The sequence below is a fragment of the Stomoxys calcitrans genome, chromosome 2 (genome assembly GCF_963082655.1).
Source record: "Stomoxys calcitrans chromosome 2, idStoCalc2.1, whole genome shotgun sequence".
In the NCBI taxonomy this organism is placed as follows: domain Eukaryota; kingdom Metazoa; phylum Arthropoda; class Insecta; order Diptera; family Muscidae; genus Stomoxys; species Stomoxys calcitrans.
In genome coordinates this window covers 109460398-109478963 of record NC_081553.1, presented here as the reverse complement: position 1 = coordinate 109478963, position 18566 = coordinate 109460398, and the positions used below count along the sequence as shown (strand labels likewise).

Sequence of the window (18566 nt, the reverse complement as noted above, 5' to 3'; positions counted from 1 at the left end):
AAATTTTGCACAAATACTTCTTATTTGTGTAGGTCGGTTGGTATTGTAAATGGGCCATATCGGTCCATGTTTTGATATAGCTGCCATATCTACCGATCTTGGGTCTTGACTTCTTGAGCCTCTAGAGTGCGCAATTCTTATCCGCTTGGAATGAAATTTTGCACGACGTGTTTTGTTATGAAATCCAACAACTGTGCCAAGTATGGTTCAAATCGGTCCATAACCTGATATAGCTGTCATATAAACCGATCTTGGGTCTTGATTTCTTGAGCCTCTAGAGGGCGCAATTCTTATCCGATTTGAATGAATTTTTGCACGAAGTATTTGGTTATGATATCCAACAACTGTGCCAAGTATGGTTCAAATCGGTCCATAACCTGATATAGCTGTCATATAAACCGATCTTGTGCCTTGACTTCTTGAGCCTCTAGAGTGCGCAATTCTTATCCGCTTGGAATGAAATTTTGCACGACGTGTTTTGTTAAGATATCCAACAACTGTGCCAAGTATGGTTCAAATTGGTTCATAACCTGATATAGCTGCTATATAAACAGAACTGGGGACTAGTCTTCTTGAGCTTCTAGAGGGCGCAATTCCTATCCGATTTGGCTGAAATTTTGCATTACGTATTTTATTCTTACTTTCAACAACTGTGTCAAATAAGGTTCAAATCGGTTCATAACCTGATATAGCTGCCATATAAACCTATCTGGGATCTTGACTTCTTGAGCCTCTAGAGGTCACAATTATTATCCGATTTGCCTGAAATTTTCTACGATGGATCCTCTCATGATCCATGGTCTGAATCGGTCTATAGCCTGATACAGCTCCCAAATAAGTCGATCTCTCTATTCTACTTATTGAGCCCCCAAAGGGCGCAATTCTTATTCGAATTGGCTGACATTTTACACAGGTCTCCAACATAAAATATAATTGTGGTTCAAACCGGACCATATCTTGATATCGCTCTAATAGCAGAGCAAATCTTTTCTTATATCCTTTTTTGCCATGAAGAGATGCCGGGAAAAGAACTCGACAAATGCGATCCATGGTGGAGGGTATATAAGATTCGGCCCGGCCGAACTTAGCACGCTTTTACTTGTTACTTGTTGAGTTTTTAAATACTTTTGTGTTTATTTTTATTATAACAAAACTTCGATTGTTGTTTTTGTTGTCGTTTTTTTTTATTCGCATATTTATTTACTATATTTGTATACCAGGTAATTATATTCGCCAGACAGTGTCGTTTTAATCGATGATATCGATATTTGAGTAGAGTCCCAACAAAGAGCTCAGCGAAGAGCTATCAGTCATATGGAGAAGAGATAATGGGAGAGAGCAAAAACAAATTGAACAACAATATAGAGAGCGTAACATTTTCATTTAGTGGATGGCTGCTATCTTGGTTTTATTTTGTTTAATAATCATAAACAAAACTGACAAGTACTTCGGTAACAGTGAGTGGGTGGGGGGGGGGGGGGGGGGGGAACAAAACAATAGAATGAGTAACCATACTGAGATAAGCGTTCAAAGAGGCATTCAACTTCATGTTACACGAAGAGAAAATGTTTTGGGAGACTACAATGCAAAGAGAATAGGAAGTAATATGAAGGCTTCAGTCTCTTATCATGTAAAACTTACAGCGAATAACTTAAAAATAAAAAAATATATTTGAACTCACTAAATAATGCGGGAAAATTGCCTCTGTAAAGTTCATGGATAGTGTAAGACATAATATAACTCAAAGTTGGAGTTGTTGATTAAGAGCCTACTGCGGGCTCAATAAATAAAATCGAAGATTTGATCGTTGTTTCGGGTGAAAGAAATCGTGGCTACATTAAAGTTGAATAAAAAATTAGTCATCAACCAGCTGATGAAGCCAAATCCAAATTTTCTCTAAAGACAAAAATTTCAATTAAAACAAGTAAAAGCGTGCTAAGTTCGACCGGACCGAATCTTATATACCCTCCACCATGGATCGCATTTGTCGAGTTCTTTTCCCGGCATCTCTTCTAAGGCAAAAAAGGATATAAGAAAAGATTTGGTCTGCTATTAGAGCGATATCAAGATATGGTCCGGTTCGGACCACAATTAAATTATATGTTGGAGACATGTGTAAAATGTCAGCCAATTCGAATAAGAATTGCGTCCTTTGGGGGCTCAAGGAGTAAAATAGAATGATCGATTTATATGGGAGCTGTATCAGGCTATAGACCGATTCAGACCATAATAAACACGTATGTTGATGGTCATGAGAGGATCCGTCGTACAAAACCGTCGCAAATCGGATCATAATTGCAACCTCTAGAGGCTCGAGAAGTCAAGATCCCAGATCGGATTATATGGCAGCCTTTTAGGTTATGAACCGACTTGAACCATACTTGGCACAGTTGTTATATATCATAACAAAACACGTCGTACAAAATTTCATTCCAAGCGGATAAGAATTGCGCCCCCTAGAGGCTCAAGAAATCAATACCCAAGATCGGTTTAAATGGCAGCTATATCAAAACATGGACCGATTTAAACCATACTTAGCGTAATTGTTGGAAGTGATACCAAAACATCATGTGCAAAATTTCAGTCAAATCGGACCAGAATTGCGACCTCTAGAAGCTCAAGAAGTCAAGATCCTAGATCGGTTTATATGGCAGCTATATCAGGTTATGAACTGATTTGGACCTTATTTGACACAGTTGTTGAAAGTAAGAATAAAATACGTCTTGCAAAATTTCAGCCAAATCGGATAGGAATTGCGCCCTCTACAAGCTTAAGAAGTCAAGTCCCCAGATCTGGCTGCCATATAAACCGATCTTGGGTCTTGACTTCTTGAGCCTCTAGAAGGCGCAATTCTCATCCGATTGGAATGAAAATTTCCACGACGTGTTTTGTTATGATATCCAACAATTGTGTCAAGTATGGTTCAAATCGGTTCATAATCTGGTATAGCTGTCATATAAACCTATCTTGGGTCTTGACTTCTTGAGTCTCTAGAGGGCGCAATTCTCGTCCGATTTAACTGAAATTTTGCACGTTGTGTTTTGGTATTACTTTCAACAATTGTGCTAAGTATGATTCAAATCGGTTCATAATCTGGTATAGCTGTCATATAAACCGATCTTTGATATTGACTTCTTGAGCCAATTGAGCGCGCAATTCTCATCCGATTTGGCTGAAATTTTGCAAGAGGTGTTTTGTTATGACTTCCAATAACTGTGTTAAGTATGGCGAAAATCGATATAGAACCTGATATAGTTGTCATATAAACCGATCTGGGATCTTGACTTCTTGAACCTCTAGAGGGAGCAATTCTCATCCGATTTGGCAGAAATTTTGTATAACAGCTTCTCTCCTGACCTTCAACATATGTGTCTAGTATGGTCTGAATCGATCAATAGCTTGATACAGCTCCCATATAAACTTATCTCCCGATTTTTCTTCTTGAGCCCCTACAAGGCGCAATTCTTATCCGAATGAACTGAAATATTACACAATGACTTCTACAATGCTCAGATATAGCTCCAATAGCATAACAGTTCTTATCCATTATTCCTTGTTTGCTAAAAAGAGATACCGCGCATAGAACTCGACAAATGCGATCAATGGTGGAGGATATATAAGATACGGCCCGGCCGAACTTAGCACGCTCTTACTTGTTTTTAATTATATCGAAAAGTGTTCGAATCACAAATTGGTGTTATACCGTATACCCCTTCTTTTATAATATCTGCAATGTAGCCTTCAATTGATTTTTCTTAAGCACCATATTACGTATCGTCCCCTACTACATAACTGGAAGGAGATTTCGGTTACGGTGGTGCCGAGGTAGATAAAGTTACTGACTGTCTCAAAGTTGTGGTTCCAAGGCGCTTTAGGAGTTGAAATCATCCATTTCGTCACATCTCCATTCCATGCTAGACCCATTTTCACTGACTCTCTTTCGATTCTCTCAAAGGCTACAGTTACTACTTCCGGTGACCGACCTATGATATCGATGTCGTCGACATAAGCGAGTGCCATGTGTTCTCTTGTGATTAGTGTGCCATATCTATTCACATCTGCATCTCGTATAATCTTATCCAGCAGGATGTTAAAGAGATCACACGATAGACTGTCTCCTTGTCTGAAACCTCCGTTGATATTAAATGGTTCGGAGAGATTCTTTCCTATTCTTACTGAGGAATGCGTATCAGCAAGTGTCATCCTGCAGAGTCTTTTTAATTTTGCCGGGATACCAAACTCAGACATGGCTTGAAATAGCTTTGAATGTATAGGGCTATCGAAAGTGGTTTTGTAGTCAACAAAGAGTTGGTAGGTGTTGATTTGTCCTTCTCGGATCTTTTCCAGGTTTTGGCGCAGTTTGAATATCTGGTCGAGGGTGGATATACCAGGTCTAAAGCCGCATTGATAGGGCCCAATTATCTCATTGACTTTAGGTTTTAATCTTTCACACAGTACGCTCGAGAGTATCTTGTATGCGATGGGGAGGAGACTTATTCCTCTTTAGTTGGCACATTCCGTCTTGTCTCCTTTCTTGTGTACGGCACATAGTATGCTGAGGTTTCAATCATCGGGTATGCGTTCTTCTAACCAGATTGCACAGATAAGCTGTTGCATACGCCTTATCAGCGTGTCGCCTCCGTTCTTAAATAGTTCAGCGGGTAACCCGTCGGCACCTGCAGCCTTGTTGTTCTTCAGTCGAGTCACTGCTACTTGGACCTCATTCTGACTAGAAGGTAAACATTCTATACCATCATCATTGATTGGTTCTGCGGTATCCTTTTCGCCGCCAACGTCGAACACTAGCAGTTGTGTAAAATGTTTTTTCTATATCCTCAGCGTGCTATCTGTGTCAGCACGTCTTTATCTCTGCAGGAGGATGTGCCTGCACCAAAGTCATCGGTTTGATGTTTAATTCTTTGGTAGAACTTCCGGACTTTACTCTGACTCTCGTACATTTCAATTCGCTCACATTTCTTTTTTCTTTCTGCGGACTAGACATTTCTCCTCTCTCCTTTTCTCCCGATACCTCACATTTATCTGGCGCGTTGCTACTGATATGCCGCATTCTTGGCTTCAGTAGCATCTCGACACTCTTGGTCGTACCATGGGTTGGGCTGCTCATTTTTTATGCAATTTTTGTTTGGCTGGAGATCTTTTTAACTAACAGTTAGTTGACACCAAACAGTTCACAAGCAATCTCATGTAGTACTCATCAACTCAATCGCCTCGAAAATTATTATATTGTATATTGGCCGTAAATAAACAAAATAAAAACAAGTAAAAGCGTGCTAAGTTCGGCCGGGCCGAATCTTATATGCCCTCCACCATGGATCGCATTTGTCGAGTTCCTTTCCCGGCATCTCTTCTTAGGCAAAAAAAGGATTTAAAAAAAGATTTGCTCTGCTATTAGAGCGATATCAAGATATGGTCCGGTTTGGACCACAATTAAATTATATGTTGGAGACCTGTGTAAAATGTCAGCCAATTCGAATAAGAATTGCGCCCTTTGTGGGCTCAAGAAGTAAAATAGAGAGATCGATTTATATGGGAGCTGTATCGGGCTATATACCGATTCACACCATAATAAACACGTATATTAATGGTCATGACAGAATCCGTCGTACAAAATTTCAGGCAAATCGGATAATAATTGCGACCTCTATAGGCTCAAGACCCAAGATCGGTTTATATGACAGCTATATAAGGTTATGGACCGATTTGAACCATACTTGGCACAGTTGTTGGATATCGTAACAAAACACGTCGTGCAAAATTTCATTCCAATCGGATAAGAATTGCGCACTCAAGAGGCTCAAGAAGTCAAGACCCCAGATCGGTTTATATGGCAGCTATATCAGGTTATGAACCGATTTTAACCATACTTGGCACAGTTGTTGGATATCATAACAAAACACGTCGTGCAAAATTTCATTCCAATCGGATAAGAATTGCGCACTCAAGAGGCTCAAGAAGTCAAGACCCAAGACCGGTTTATATGGCAGCTATATCAGGTTATGGACCGATTTGAACCATACTTGGCACAGTTGTTGGATATCATAACAAAACACGTCGTGCAAAATTTCATTCCAATCGGATAAGAATTGCGCACTCTAGAGGCTCAAGAAGTCAAGACCCAAGATCGGTTTATATGGCAGCTATATCAGGTTATGAACCGATTTGAACCATACTTGACACAGTTGTTGGATATCATAACTAAACACGTCGTGCAAAATTTCATCCCAATCGGATAACAATTGCGCACTCTAGAGGCTCAAGAAGTCAAGACACAAGATCGGTTTATATGGCAGCTATATCAAAACATGGACCGATATGGCCCATTTACAATACCAACCGACCTACACTAATAAGAAGTATTTGTGCAAAATTTCAAGCGGCGAGCTTTACTCCTTCGGAAGTTAGCGTGCTTTCGACAGACAGACGGACGGACGGACAGATCGACATAAAATGTCGCGACGATCAAGAATATATATACTTTATGGGGTCTCAGACGAATATTTCGAGTAGTTACAAACAAAATGACGAAATTAGTATACCCCCCATCTTATGGTGGAGGGTATAATAATATTTAGTTAAAAACACCCGATATCCAGTGAATTTAATTAAACAGAATAGACCTCAAGCCGAATGAAAAAAAGTTGCATAATTTAAAAGAAATTTAAATACAATTTTGTCTATGGTTACAGTTTCAATGAAAGTATACAAATTAAACCCAAATTATAAAGGGTGATTTTTTAAGATCTATAGGGAAGTTTTTCAAAACATAAAATTTAGAAAAATGCTTGAAATCTTTATTTGAATCGATAGTACGGTCCATCAAATTTAATGTTTCAAAAGAAGTACGGTCCAATGATGACACCAGCCCATAAACCGCACCAAACTGTGACTTTTTCTGAATGCATTGTTAGCTCATGCAATGCTTCTGGCTGATCTTCACTCCAAAATCGACATTTCTTCTCAATTACGTACCTATTGAGCCAAAAATGGGTTTCGTCGCTGAACACAATTTTTCGATAAAAAAAGTGGATTTTCGGCCAACTTTCCAAGAGCCCATTCACCAAAAATTCTGCTTTGCTGTAGGTTGTTCGGCTTCAATTCTTGCACCAGCTGTATTTTGAAAGGCCTCACACCTAAATCCTTCCGCAAAATTTTCCACATTGTTGAGAAACAGGGGTCCAATTGCTCCAAACGGTGACGTATCGATAATTGATGGTCATCATTAACTCTGGCCAATAACTAGCTGTGTCATTTTATTCAGTTCGAACTCTACGTAAGCGTTTTGGTGGTTTAGTAGCCAACGATGTAAATTTGGTCCGAAATTTAGTCACAATAGCCCGAATAGTCACTTCAGTGAGTCGATTAAACTGACCATAAAATGGAAGAAGCGCGCGATGGTTTAATGTCCAATGATGTAAATTTGGTGCGAAATTTAGTCACAATAGCCCGAATAGCCGCTTCAGTGAGTCGATTAAACTGACCATAAAATGGAAGAAGCGCGCGATGAACTTTCTTAACAGAGCATGCATTTTGATAATAAAATTCAATTATTTGCAAGCGATGTTCGCTTTTAAGACGATTCATGGTTAAGATATTGGACAGTGAAACAAAACACGAAACGTGCGTGAGCTCTTTAAACCAGAGTTGCCAAAAAGATAAAAGCTAAAAAATCACCCTTTACTATGATTTCCAACATACGTGCCAAGTATGGCCTGAATCGGTCTTTAACCTGATATTTACTTACTTGTTTAAACTGGTTATGATCGAACTTTTGTCCCATTAGACGAACATCGAATAGCGTTCCAAGCACCTTGATCTTCTGCGCTCCTTCTAAAATCTCTGACACCAAGTTTCGAGGTGTCTTCCACCACTTGATCTTTCCATCGGGCACTTGGTTGACCGGATTTGCGTGTACCACCGTGATTGCCTTCAAAAGACTTCTTTGCTGGAGCTTCTTCATCCATTCTGGCAACATGACCTATCCAACGCAGCCGTTGGCTATCATGCTATCATGGTCTTACAGCTCTTGGTTCATACGGCGCCTATATTCTCCATTAACACAAATTAGTTCATATATTTTGCGAAGGTTTTTTCTCTCAAATACTCCAAGTACTGTCTCATCTGCTTTCGCAATTACCCATGCTTCGGAGCCCTACAACAGCACTGGTAGTATCAATGTCTTGTATAGTGGAATTTTCGTCTGTCGAGAGGTTACCTTGCTCCCAAGTTCTTTGCTCCTTCAAAAGCAGCATGCGTTAGCCAATTATATCCTTCATTTTAATTTAAAACTGGTGTCATTTATTTCGGTTACGGTGGAGCCGAGTTAGACTGACTATCTCATAGTTGTAGTTCTCAACTTTGTCCATTTTCTTTATCTGCTCGGGTTTACAGGGCTTTCCCGATGTCTGGAAAATCGGCAGAGTGATCCCCATACTGAAGCCTGGAAAAGACCCGAGTTTGGGGGAGTCGTACAGACCGATCTCCCTTCTCTCACCGGTGGCAAAGACGCTTGAGGCATTACTCCTCTCGACCCTCGTAGGAGAATTTCCATTCGCCGAACATCAATATGGATTTCGAAGACTGTACAGCACAACAACAGCTTTGCATGCCATCACCGCACACATTTGCCGTGGCTTCAATCAGCCCAAGCCATGTGATAAAACGGTCCTCGTAGCACTGGACCTATTCGAGGTATTATTCGAGGACATCGCCAACACGCCCCTTCAGCCAGGCTTGAAACGCTGGGTCGTGAATTATCTGTGTGGTCGCCAGTCATTTGTGGAATTTAGATATAAGAAGTCGAAGCACCGTAGAGTGAAACAGGGAATTCCCCAAGGTGGTGTGATATCTCTGTTTAACCTCTACCTATCCTCCATTCTACCCCCTCCAGACGGCATAGAGATCATATCATATGCGGACGATTGTACGATCATGGCATCAGGCCCCCCACCCATTGATGACATCTGCGATAGGTTGAATGTCTACCTCAACGAACTTGCCTCTTATTAGGCTGCAAGAAATCTGAAGATATCCGCCACCAAATCTCAGCCACATTGTTCACTACAAATACGCGTGAGGTGAATACTGAGCTGACTGTGATGGTCGATGGAGAAATGATTCCGACCATCAAGTGTCCCAAAATACTTGGCGTCACATTTGACAGCTCTTACACATTCTCCCCACATGTCACAGCAAATCAAAAGTAGAAACAAGATACTCAAGTCACTTGCTGGCAGCACTTGGGGTGCAGACAAAGAAACCTTGTTGACAACGTACAAAGCAATTGGCCGCTCTGTGGTAAGTTATGCAGCGCCAGTGTGGTCACGTCAACTTTGTGACACGCAGTGGAATAATATTCAGATTTGTCAGAATGCCGCCCTCCGAGCTGCGAGCTGCGAGTTCTCATGAGGACCACCTCCATCAGGAGACAAAGATCCTACCACTGCGAAGACATAACTACATGTTGTCTAAGCAATACCATTTGGGCTGTTTTCGCAGAGACCATTCAAATCATCATCTTGTGAATAGATATCCACCGCCCAAAAGCCTTAAGGTAGATCTACATGATCTAGAGCGTAAGGTTCAGCGCTACAAGAGAGAACCTCTATATCAAGCACGTTTAAACAACATTCATGCAGACACGGTAACAGATGCGGTAAATGGCTATCGGGTGAATGTAGTCCTTGGAGAACGACCGCTTCCCATTGCAACTGAAGAAATTGACCTCCCCCGGCAAACCAGAGTAGTTCTGGCTCAATTACGTTCCAGCAGATGCAGCCGCCTTAACTCCTACAGAGCAAGGATTGGTGCCGACGAGCAAGATGTATGTCCCGATTGTAATATAATCCACTTTGTCTTGTCTCCATTTACTGCCAAACCGCCTCCGATCTTATACAGTTCAGCCGGCAAGCCATCGGCTTCTGCTGCCTTATCGTCAAGCCGGGTTACTGCTACGTTTTATCGCCACTCCTATGGGTGATCACCATAAATGACCTAGTACGGATGCTGACTGAGGAGGGACTTGAACCCGTCTGCTACGCAGACGATGTTATAATACTTCTAAGGGGTAAAGATCCGAACAGGCTATGCGGAAGGGCCCAAATGGTCTTGCATATGACATATGACTGGGCTAGATCCAGAGGTCTCCATGTTCACCCAGAGAAGACTGAAATATGCCTGTTCACTAGGAAGACAAAGGTGGGCCAATTTAAAGCCCACCTTCGTTTCCTTCATAAGACGATTCCGATATCTGACAAGGTCAAATACTTAGGTGTGATCGTGAACAGGAAACTGAATTGGAAGTGTCACATTCAGGAGCTTACTGAGAAGGCTCACAGATGTTGGGCACTATGTAGACGGGCCTAAGGCTCGAAATGGGGCCTAAATCCGAGGATAGTCCACTGACTCTACAGGAACGTGATTAGACCAATACTTACTTACGCCTCAGTAGTTTGGTGGACTGCTATGGAGAAAAAGTGCAATATAAGGACCATACAACAGGTTCAGAGATCATGTTGTCTTGGCATAGGCGGAGTGATGAGGAAAACGCCCACTATGGCACTGGAGACTATTCTAGATATCCGACCCATTGGCATACAGATTAAATGTGAGGCAGCCACTACGGCTATGAGACTTAAGGCGATGGGAGAATGGATTGGGGATGGGAGCAGCTCATACCACCGCGGTATAATTGAGGCGACGATGGGAAACCTGGAAGGACTACGAGCTTACTTATGTAAAAACGGTGCGGCAAGTGATAGCATGTGTAGGGCATGTGGAGAAGATGATGAGACGTTGGAGCATTTCCTTTGTCATTGCCCGGCCCAGATATTGTAGCTCTTTTCTTGAAACCGGCAATAGTTTGTCATTGCGCTGCCATACTATCGGGACAGGGAGTGCTTTCTTAAAGCAATTGGATCGGCCGAGTGGAGTATGCGGTTGCCGTCATGTGTTTGCAACTTTCCGATGTTCAGCTGCCGTGCAGTGTCAGATCGTACGTTTCTCGCTACACTAAGACGTGCGCCCCGGTAGCCCAGTTGGTAGCGTGCTTGGATTACCAGTGCAGGGGTCGTGGGTTCGATTCCCGCCAGAAACCTTGGTATGTCGCTGCCGTGATATCACAATGGAGCTAAAATTGTCTTAGTGAGTCTGTAAAGGACTGCCACTCTTACCTAACCTAAATTAAGACTTGCGCGAACCTTTGCTTTAACAAGATAATGATCCAAATCAATGTTCGCCCCTCGGATGGATCGCACATCTCGGATGGTTGACTGCCTTCCATCTATCACAACATGATCCCTTGGTTTTTTCGTGTTTTGATCGGGTGACAGGCATGTGGCCCTGTGAATCCTTCGATGTTGGAATCTGGTGCTGCTAACTACCATGATTTTTATCGCGGCGAAGTCTATTAGCCTCCATCCATTATGGGAAGTTTCTTTGAAAAGGCTATATTTTCTGACTGTTGAGCCAAAGATATTTTCCTTCCCCATTTTCGCATTAAAATCTTCCAGAACGATTTTAATATCATGGGCGGGACAGCGGTCATATTCTGTTTCTAAGCGCTCGTAGAAAATATCCTTGGTCTGTTCCTCCTTGTCTTCCGTCGGGACATGGGCGTAAATAAGGCTGATGCTGAAGAATTTTGCCTTTATGAGGATTGTGACTAGCCTCTCTTCCACCGGAGTAAATCTGGAGACAAGGTGTTTCAGTCTCCGACTAACCACAGCCAAATTCATGCCTCGTCTCATGGCAGCTATAACATAGGGCGTCACTGCTCGGTATTGTTGTGAAGTCCTTCCCGAGTCATCACACTTCCTATATAACTGCACATCTCCAATACATCTGCCAGTGCGTATACTGCACCCTCTCTATAAAGAGTGCGGACATTCCACATGCAGATACGCAAATTATGTCACTTAAAATGTTTGCGGGGCTCGTCAACATAGGGAGGATCCATTTTTAGTCTTCTTCGTTTTTTCATAGTAATTTCTTAATTTTTTCCGGATGATTGTCTACTAACCCGACGCCCCAACCCATCTTTTTATTGTTCTACAGATGAATTCGTTGGAAATTTTTACCTCACTATCTTTAACGGGTGTTAAAGGTAGCTATCCAGGTCACACCGTTGGTTTGTGTCCACATTTGAGATAAAGGAAGACCACGATAAGCCAGGATCAAAACCAATCAAAACCGTTGCCCGTTTTCCAATATCCCCAAGTCACCCTATAACCCGATATAGCTCACATATAAGACAATCTCCCGTTTGCATTCCTTGATCTCCTCGAGGGCGCAATTCTTTTCCGATTTGGCTGAAATGATTTCTACTCTGGTCCCCAACATACAAACCATGCATGATCCGAATCGGTCCAAACCCGATATAGAATAACAAATTTTACCCATCCATGGTGGAGCGTCGGCCCGTCCGAACTTGGCACACTTTTGCTTTTTTTATGCCCACTACCTTAGGATGGGCGTATACTAATCTAGTCATTCCGTTTGTAACACCTCGAAATATTGATCTAGCTCCCATATAAACCGATCTCCCGATTTGATTTCTTGAGCCCCTGTAAGCCGCAATTTTTATCCGATTTGGTTGAAATTTTGCACATAGTGTTCTGTTATGACTCTTAATGACTGTGCCAAGTACGGTCTGAATCGGTCTTTAACCAGATATATCTCCCATATAAACCGATCTCCCGATTTGACTTCTTGAGCCCGTGGAAGCCATAATTTTTATCCGATTTGGATAAAATTTTGCACATAGTGTTCTGTTATGACTTCCAACGACTGTACCAAGTACAGTTCAAATCGGTCTAGAACCTGATATAGCTCCCATATAAACCGATCTCCCGATTTGACTTCTTGAGCCATTGGAAGCCTCAATTTTCATCCGATTTGACTAAAATTTTGCACATAGCGTTATGTTATGAATTCCAATAACTGTGCAAAGTACGGTCTGAATCGGTCTTTAACCAGATATAGCTCCCATATAAACCGATCTCCCGATTTGACTTCTTGAGCCTTTACAAGCCGCAATTTCTGTCCGATTTTGCTAAACTTTTGCATATAGTGTTCTGTTATGACTTCCACCAACTGTACCAAGTACGGTCCAAATCGGTCAAGAACCTAATATAGCTCCCATATAAACCGATCTCCCGATTTGACTTCTTGAGCCTTTACAAGCCGCAATTTCTGTCCGATTTGGTTAAACTTTGGCATATAGTGTTCTGTTATGACTTCCAACAACTCTACCAAGTACGGTTCAAATCGGTCTAGAACCTGATATAGCTCCCATATAAACCGATCTCCCGATTTGACTTCTTGAGCCTTTACAAGCCGCAATTTTTGCCAGATTTGGCTGAAATTTTGCACACGGTGTTTTGTTGTCATTTCCAACAACTGTTCCAAGTACGGTCTGAATCGATCAAGAACGTGATATAGCTCCCATATAAACCGATCTCCCGATTTGACTTCCTGAGCCCCTGGAAGCCGCAATTTTCATCCGATTTGACTGAGATTTTGCACATAGAGTTATGTTATGACTCATAACAACTTTGGCGCGCTTTTGCTTTTTTTTCTCAAATTTACCCAACTTCCTATTCTTACCTCTTTTCACTGTTTCTTTACAGCTCATCTTGTTCATGAACATACAAAATGTTGGAAATAGAAGATTTGCCAAGATTGGAATCCTTATCGCCCATAAAGGATGTTGAAGATAGTTTTGATTATTGCAATCCAAGTCTGACCAAGATAACCCATATACCAGATAGCAAATTGACTATGGCTCCCGATCGTTCTGACAGTAGTATCAATAAATTGAACTTTGAACAGAAAACCAATAACAATTTGCTCAATTTCAATGGACTTGGTACTGGAGTTAATGTGGGTGATACAAATAATAGCACCATGATATTGGGCGGAGGTTTAAGGTATATCTCACAGGTAAGTAATCAGATTTCCAAACTTAAATGAATGATGTGACATCTCAAGAGAATTGTAATTTCGAAAGGAGATCGATGTGGTTGAGGTTCTTTTTGGTGGGTGTAATAACAAAAAATTTTCAAAATGTTTAGGGATTTAAATATTTTTTCAAAGGATAGCAAAGAGTAAGTAAATACATATGTAAAAACAAAATTCTAAGTAATCTAGTCAACATTTCGTTTTTATCAGAGGGAGGAGTTTCCTAATTTAAATGGTTACCAAGCTTAGTATTCCACTTATATTAAGACAAAATTTCTATCAAGATCGGTCGAATGTGATTTTTTAAATATTTTTTATATTGATTTCTATGAAAAGCTAAAACATTTTTAATTTGATACATTTTAGAGGACTTCTTTTGTTTGTGTATAGTTCGGCTTCCAATATTTCGGTTGCCACCGGTAATCTTTCTCAGGAAAAAATTTATAAATTTTAAAACAAGTGAACTTATTCCTTATACCACAGTACTATGACTGAACGAGATTAACTTCTGCACAAAATGTTCTCTTTGGGTACCAACATAGAGCTGGCCAAATATCGATGACACTATCAATATTTTATTTTTTGTCTGAATATCGTTTAATATTTTTCCGATTGATACTATCGGCAAAGTTAAATTTTGTGCAAAATTGATCAAAAATAAGATACATTACGCCCATAGAGGGCGCAATTTTCATCCGAATGGGCTAACATTTTGTATAATGATTTCTCTCATGACTTCCAATCGACTTGGTGTTATTCGGTCAATGAGAACTGACTTCTGATTTTACTTCTCATTTTCGTTTGAAATATGGGTGATGGGAAATTAACGATACTATCGATATTTGTCATTAGAAAAATCGAAAATCTCGACTCAAGACCAACATCTAAACTAAACTAACCGAAAAAAAATAATCGATTAAATTCATGACAAAAACCTCCGACGCTCCACCTATCGGATGTTGCGTCAATACACCATCCGACGTTTAGTTTATGACTACCTTAGCAACATGTTGACAGAAAGCTTTCCTGAGCTTTTATCTGGCGAGAGCCCGTTCAATTCTAAACAGAGAATACAGCTTTCATGCAAGAAACTGAAAAATATGGCAACAAAAAAGAAACGAAAAATATGGCCATATAAACAGAATATAACAATATAATTAATATAACAATAATAATAATCCATAGTCCATGGTTGAACGTGTCCGCGAAGAGAACAAACAGTGCAGCGAATAAAGTTAAAAAATACAAAATTATAAAATTGTTCATTGCGTATATTCGAGCAATAATTACAGCAGTTGAAAGTACAAAAAACCACCAATTAAAAAGAAATAACCAACGAAAAAAGAATCCAAAGGCAACTGCAACAACACTACGGGAAAAACGTGTGTGTTTCAGTTAAGAGTGTGGTGTAAAGTGATAAAAGAAAGCAAGCAACACCAAAAAAAAAAACGTGAAACAGAAAGACGACAAACGAAAAGTCAAATTAAAAAGGTTTTGCAGTAAAAAAAAAGTTATTCAAAGAATGTAAGCAAATCTCGCAAGTGGATCTCATAAAAAAGAAGCAATTCAACGAAATATCAGTCCCCAGTTCACCGAGAATGAGAGAAATATTTTTGTTTTTTGCCATTGGCAAATAAATATTAAAAAGCGGCGTTTTTTCTGTGTTTTATCAAAAGTTCATGTCAACCCAAGCCTACTGCGACAGTATATGGGCCTTTCAAGTTGTAGTGGTGAATTTGTGTGTGAGTGTATGGTGTTACTTTTTGTCTCAGCCCAGTGTTTCACAGTCCGTGCTTATGATTTCGTCGCATGACGACGACAACAGCCACAACGACCGTGTTTAATATTTCGTCTCTCTCAGTTCAGGTGTATGTGTTTATGTTTGTGCCTGGGTTTGTGGTGTTGCGTTTAATCGTCATTCTTCCCTGAAAATTCTGTTTTATATTTTGTTTGTTACTCGAGTGTAATTGCATAAAAAAAATTAATGACACATTTTTTTTTTGTTCATTTTCTGTTCACGACAGAAGTCAGCTGCGGGAAAAAAGCACGAAATGTTGATGACATATGCAACAACAAATGCATGTCAGTTGAAGTTTTCAAATACGCTCGCTGTTTCTCTTTGTATGGTTTGCTCTTGGTAGAAGGGTTGCCATTAGCTACTCATAAGACGTGTGCGTACAAGATTTTGACAATGTGCAATAGTTTATTTAACGGTATATCAGAGATTTTTGGATCGACTCAAACCCTATTTGAATTTGGTGCTTGGGACAACGCTCAAGACAATAAATTCGTAAAGGGCCTGTTCTCGCATCGGTGCAATATGAATTTTATCTGAAAGAGTGCTTATGTGAAAAACTATTTTGCTGTTCATGGCGTTACACAGAGTTTAACTCAATTTAAATGCGCAGCAGACAAAAATATAGAAATGCTTTATCGTTACTTATTTTTATACCTTACACCGCAACTGTGGAACTGGATATTATAACTTTGGGCTGAAATTTATTTTATGCGGTTAAATGACCCCTGTTTTTGGGGCTCGGGCCCGTGGACTCCCTTGAGGGCTAAACAAAACGATTTTTCGCCTGCGGCGCTTATTTTACAAGAGAATTGCCCCTAGGGGCGTCCACGGACTTGAGCCCCGAAATCAAATTTGAGTTCCTGGGGTAAAATTAAGGGTCGATGGAAAAATTAAGTTTTTTGCAAACTATCCCATAAATACAGTTTTACCCAATTTTGATCTGATCTTTACAAAACTTACCACGTGTTGTTTTCCATTTCCATCCATATATATCTTTCATCCGATATGGCCCGTTAGTTCTCTAATAGCTACAATTTTTATCCGATCTTTAAAAAAATTAAACATATGTGTCCTTTTTGGCGACCCAACACCTTTATAAAATGTCATCGAATTCGAAAGCTTCAATATACACCTTTAATCCATTTTGCTCACATGAGGCTATAGAAGCCATAATTTTATTTCAATTTAATACTTGTCCTAAATTTCATGAAATTTGGGCCAGTTTTACTTGGGTGGGTGAAATAGGGCTCCATTTTTTATTTTATTTATCGAAAATCATTTCAAAACGAAGCATCAAAAATGTTTAATAGAATTATATGTAGACTTTTTTTTAATTAATTTGTTAAATAAATAAAAAAAAATTTTACAAGTTTGTGGAATATTTGGGAGAGAAAATTGCTGAATAAAAGTTCGTTATATCGAATTTAAATTTTTAAGACTTCATCTCGGCTTTTGATCGAGGTAGGGAGTTTTCCTTTTCCTCTAATCCGTCAAACCTTGATAATGTAAATGATTCTCAGACTCAGAAACGACTTTAGTAAAAATTGCCCGCCCCATTGATTGACAGATTGATCACCAAAATGTATTAACTTGAGTCCCCAATACCAAAATACATAGTCGCAAAATGGAGTAGGTCCTTGTAAATTCGTAGAAGATCAAAATATACCTACGAGGGTCCATCGACTATTGCACTTCACATATTACAATGTATACAGCCCTTTTCTTCTCCCTTGTTAAGCTATCACCAAGCGAATTTTAAAGACATTAGCAAAGGTTCTTAGCCCACAATAGTTTTGTCTCAATACTTTTCGGGATGGTGTGTTAACAATATATACAGTCTTTTGGATGACTGCTATACAGTTGCGGAATTTGGACAGTGGCCTGACCGAGGCCATTTAAAGGTGTCTGCTTTTCTATTGGCGAGAGACTTGCAATTCTTTGAAACAAGAAAAAGCTCTCCAAAAGCTTTAGTGCAAGGCGCCATATATATTTTCACCTCCCTAATTTTAGAGACATTAGCAAAGGCTCTTAGCCCACAATAGTTTTGTCTCAATACTTTTCGGGATGGTGTGTTAACAATATATACAGTCTTTTGGATGACTGCTATACAGTTGCGGAATTTGGACAGTGGCCTGACCGAGGCCATTTAAAGGTGTCTGTTTTTCTATTGGCGAGAGACTTAGAATTCTTTGAAACAAGAAAAACCTCTCCAAAAGCTTTAGTGCAAGGCGCCATATATATTTTCACCTCCCCAATGTGTTTTTCGGCGATATCCGATGAGACGAAGGCGAAGATGATATGGGTTGGCGCTTCTGCTCAACCCGGTACAGTTGTCTTCGTCAACCACCCCAATAGTTTAGGATTTATACAACATGCTGGCGTTAGAAGGCAATAGTAGCACAGAGGTTATTATGTCCGCCTATGAAGCTGGACGCCTGGGTTCAGATTTAAAAAATTTTTAAGGTTGTTATCTCCTCCAAATGCTGTCGACATTTGTGAGGTAGGTTGCCAAATGAAAACTTCTACCCAAAGAGGGGTCGCACTGCGGCACACCGTTCGGACTCGACTATAAAAAGACGGCCCCTTATCATTGAGCTTAAACTTGAATCGGACAGCACTCAGTGATATGTAAAAATTTTGTCCATGTTCCTTAATGGAAAGTTCATGGGCAAATTTGCATTTTCTACAACCTTGTACAACCTCCGCAGCTATTTATCCTATCGTCCATTTTAGGCCTACTCCAAGGATCTGGATATGTCACTCTACTGCACACAGAAGACTAATCGTTTGG

General features: G+C 40.2%; 1 protein-coding gene across 3 annotated transcripts in view; it reads left to right on the top strand.

The window, feature by feature from the left end:
• Positions 1 to 18566, top strand: part of LOC106083391 (segmentation protein cap'n'collar) — a 233610-nt gene that overhangs the window by 18571 nt on the left and 196473 nt on the right. For 2 of the 3 annotated variants that reach the window (XM_013246342.2, XM_013246341.2), the window contains exon 1: positions 15176 to 15501. Coding sequence is in view for 1 of the 3 variants with exons in the window: in XM_059363243.1 (XP_059219226.1) it covers positions 13672 to 13959 (288 nt within the window). In the remaining 2 variants the exon portion in view is untranslated. Of the gene's footprint in view, positions 1 to 13646; positions 13960 to 15175; positions 15502 to 18566 lie in introns of those variants that run through there. The other variant, XM_059363243.1, reaches the window with a different exon arrangement.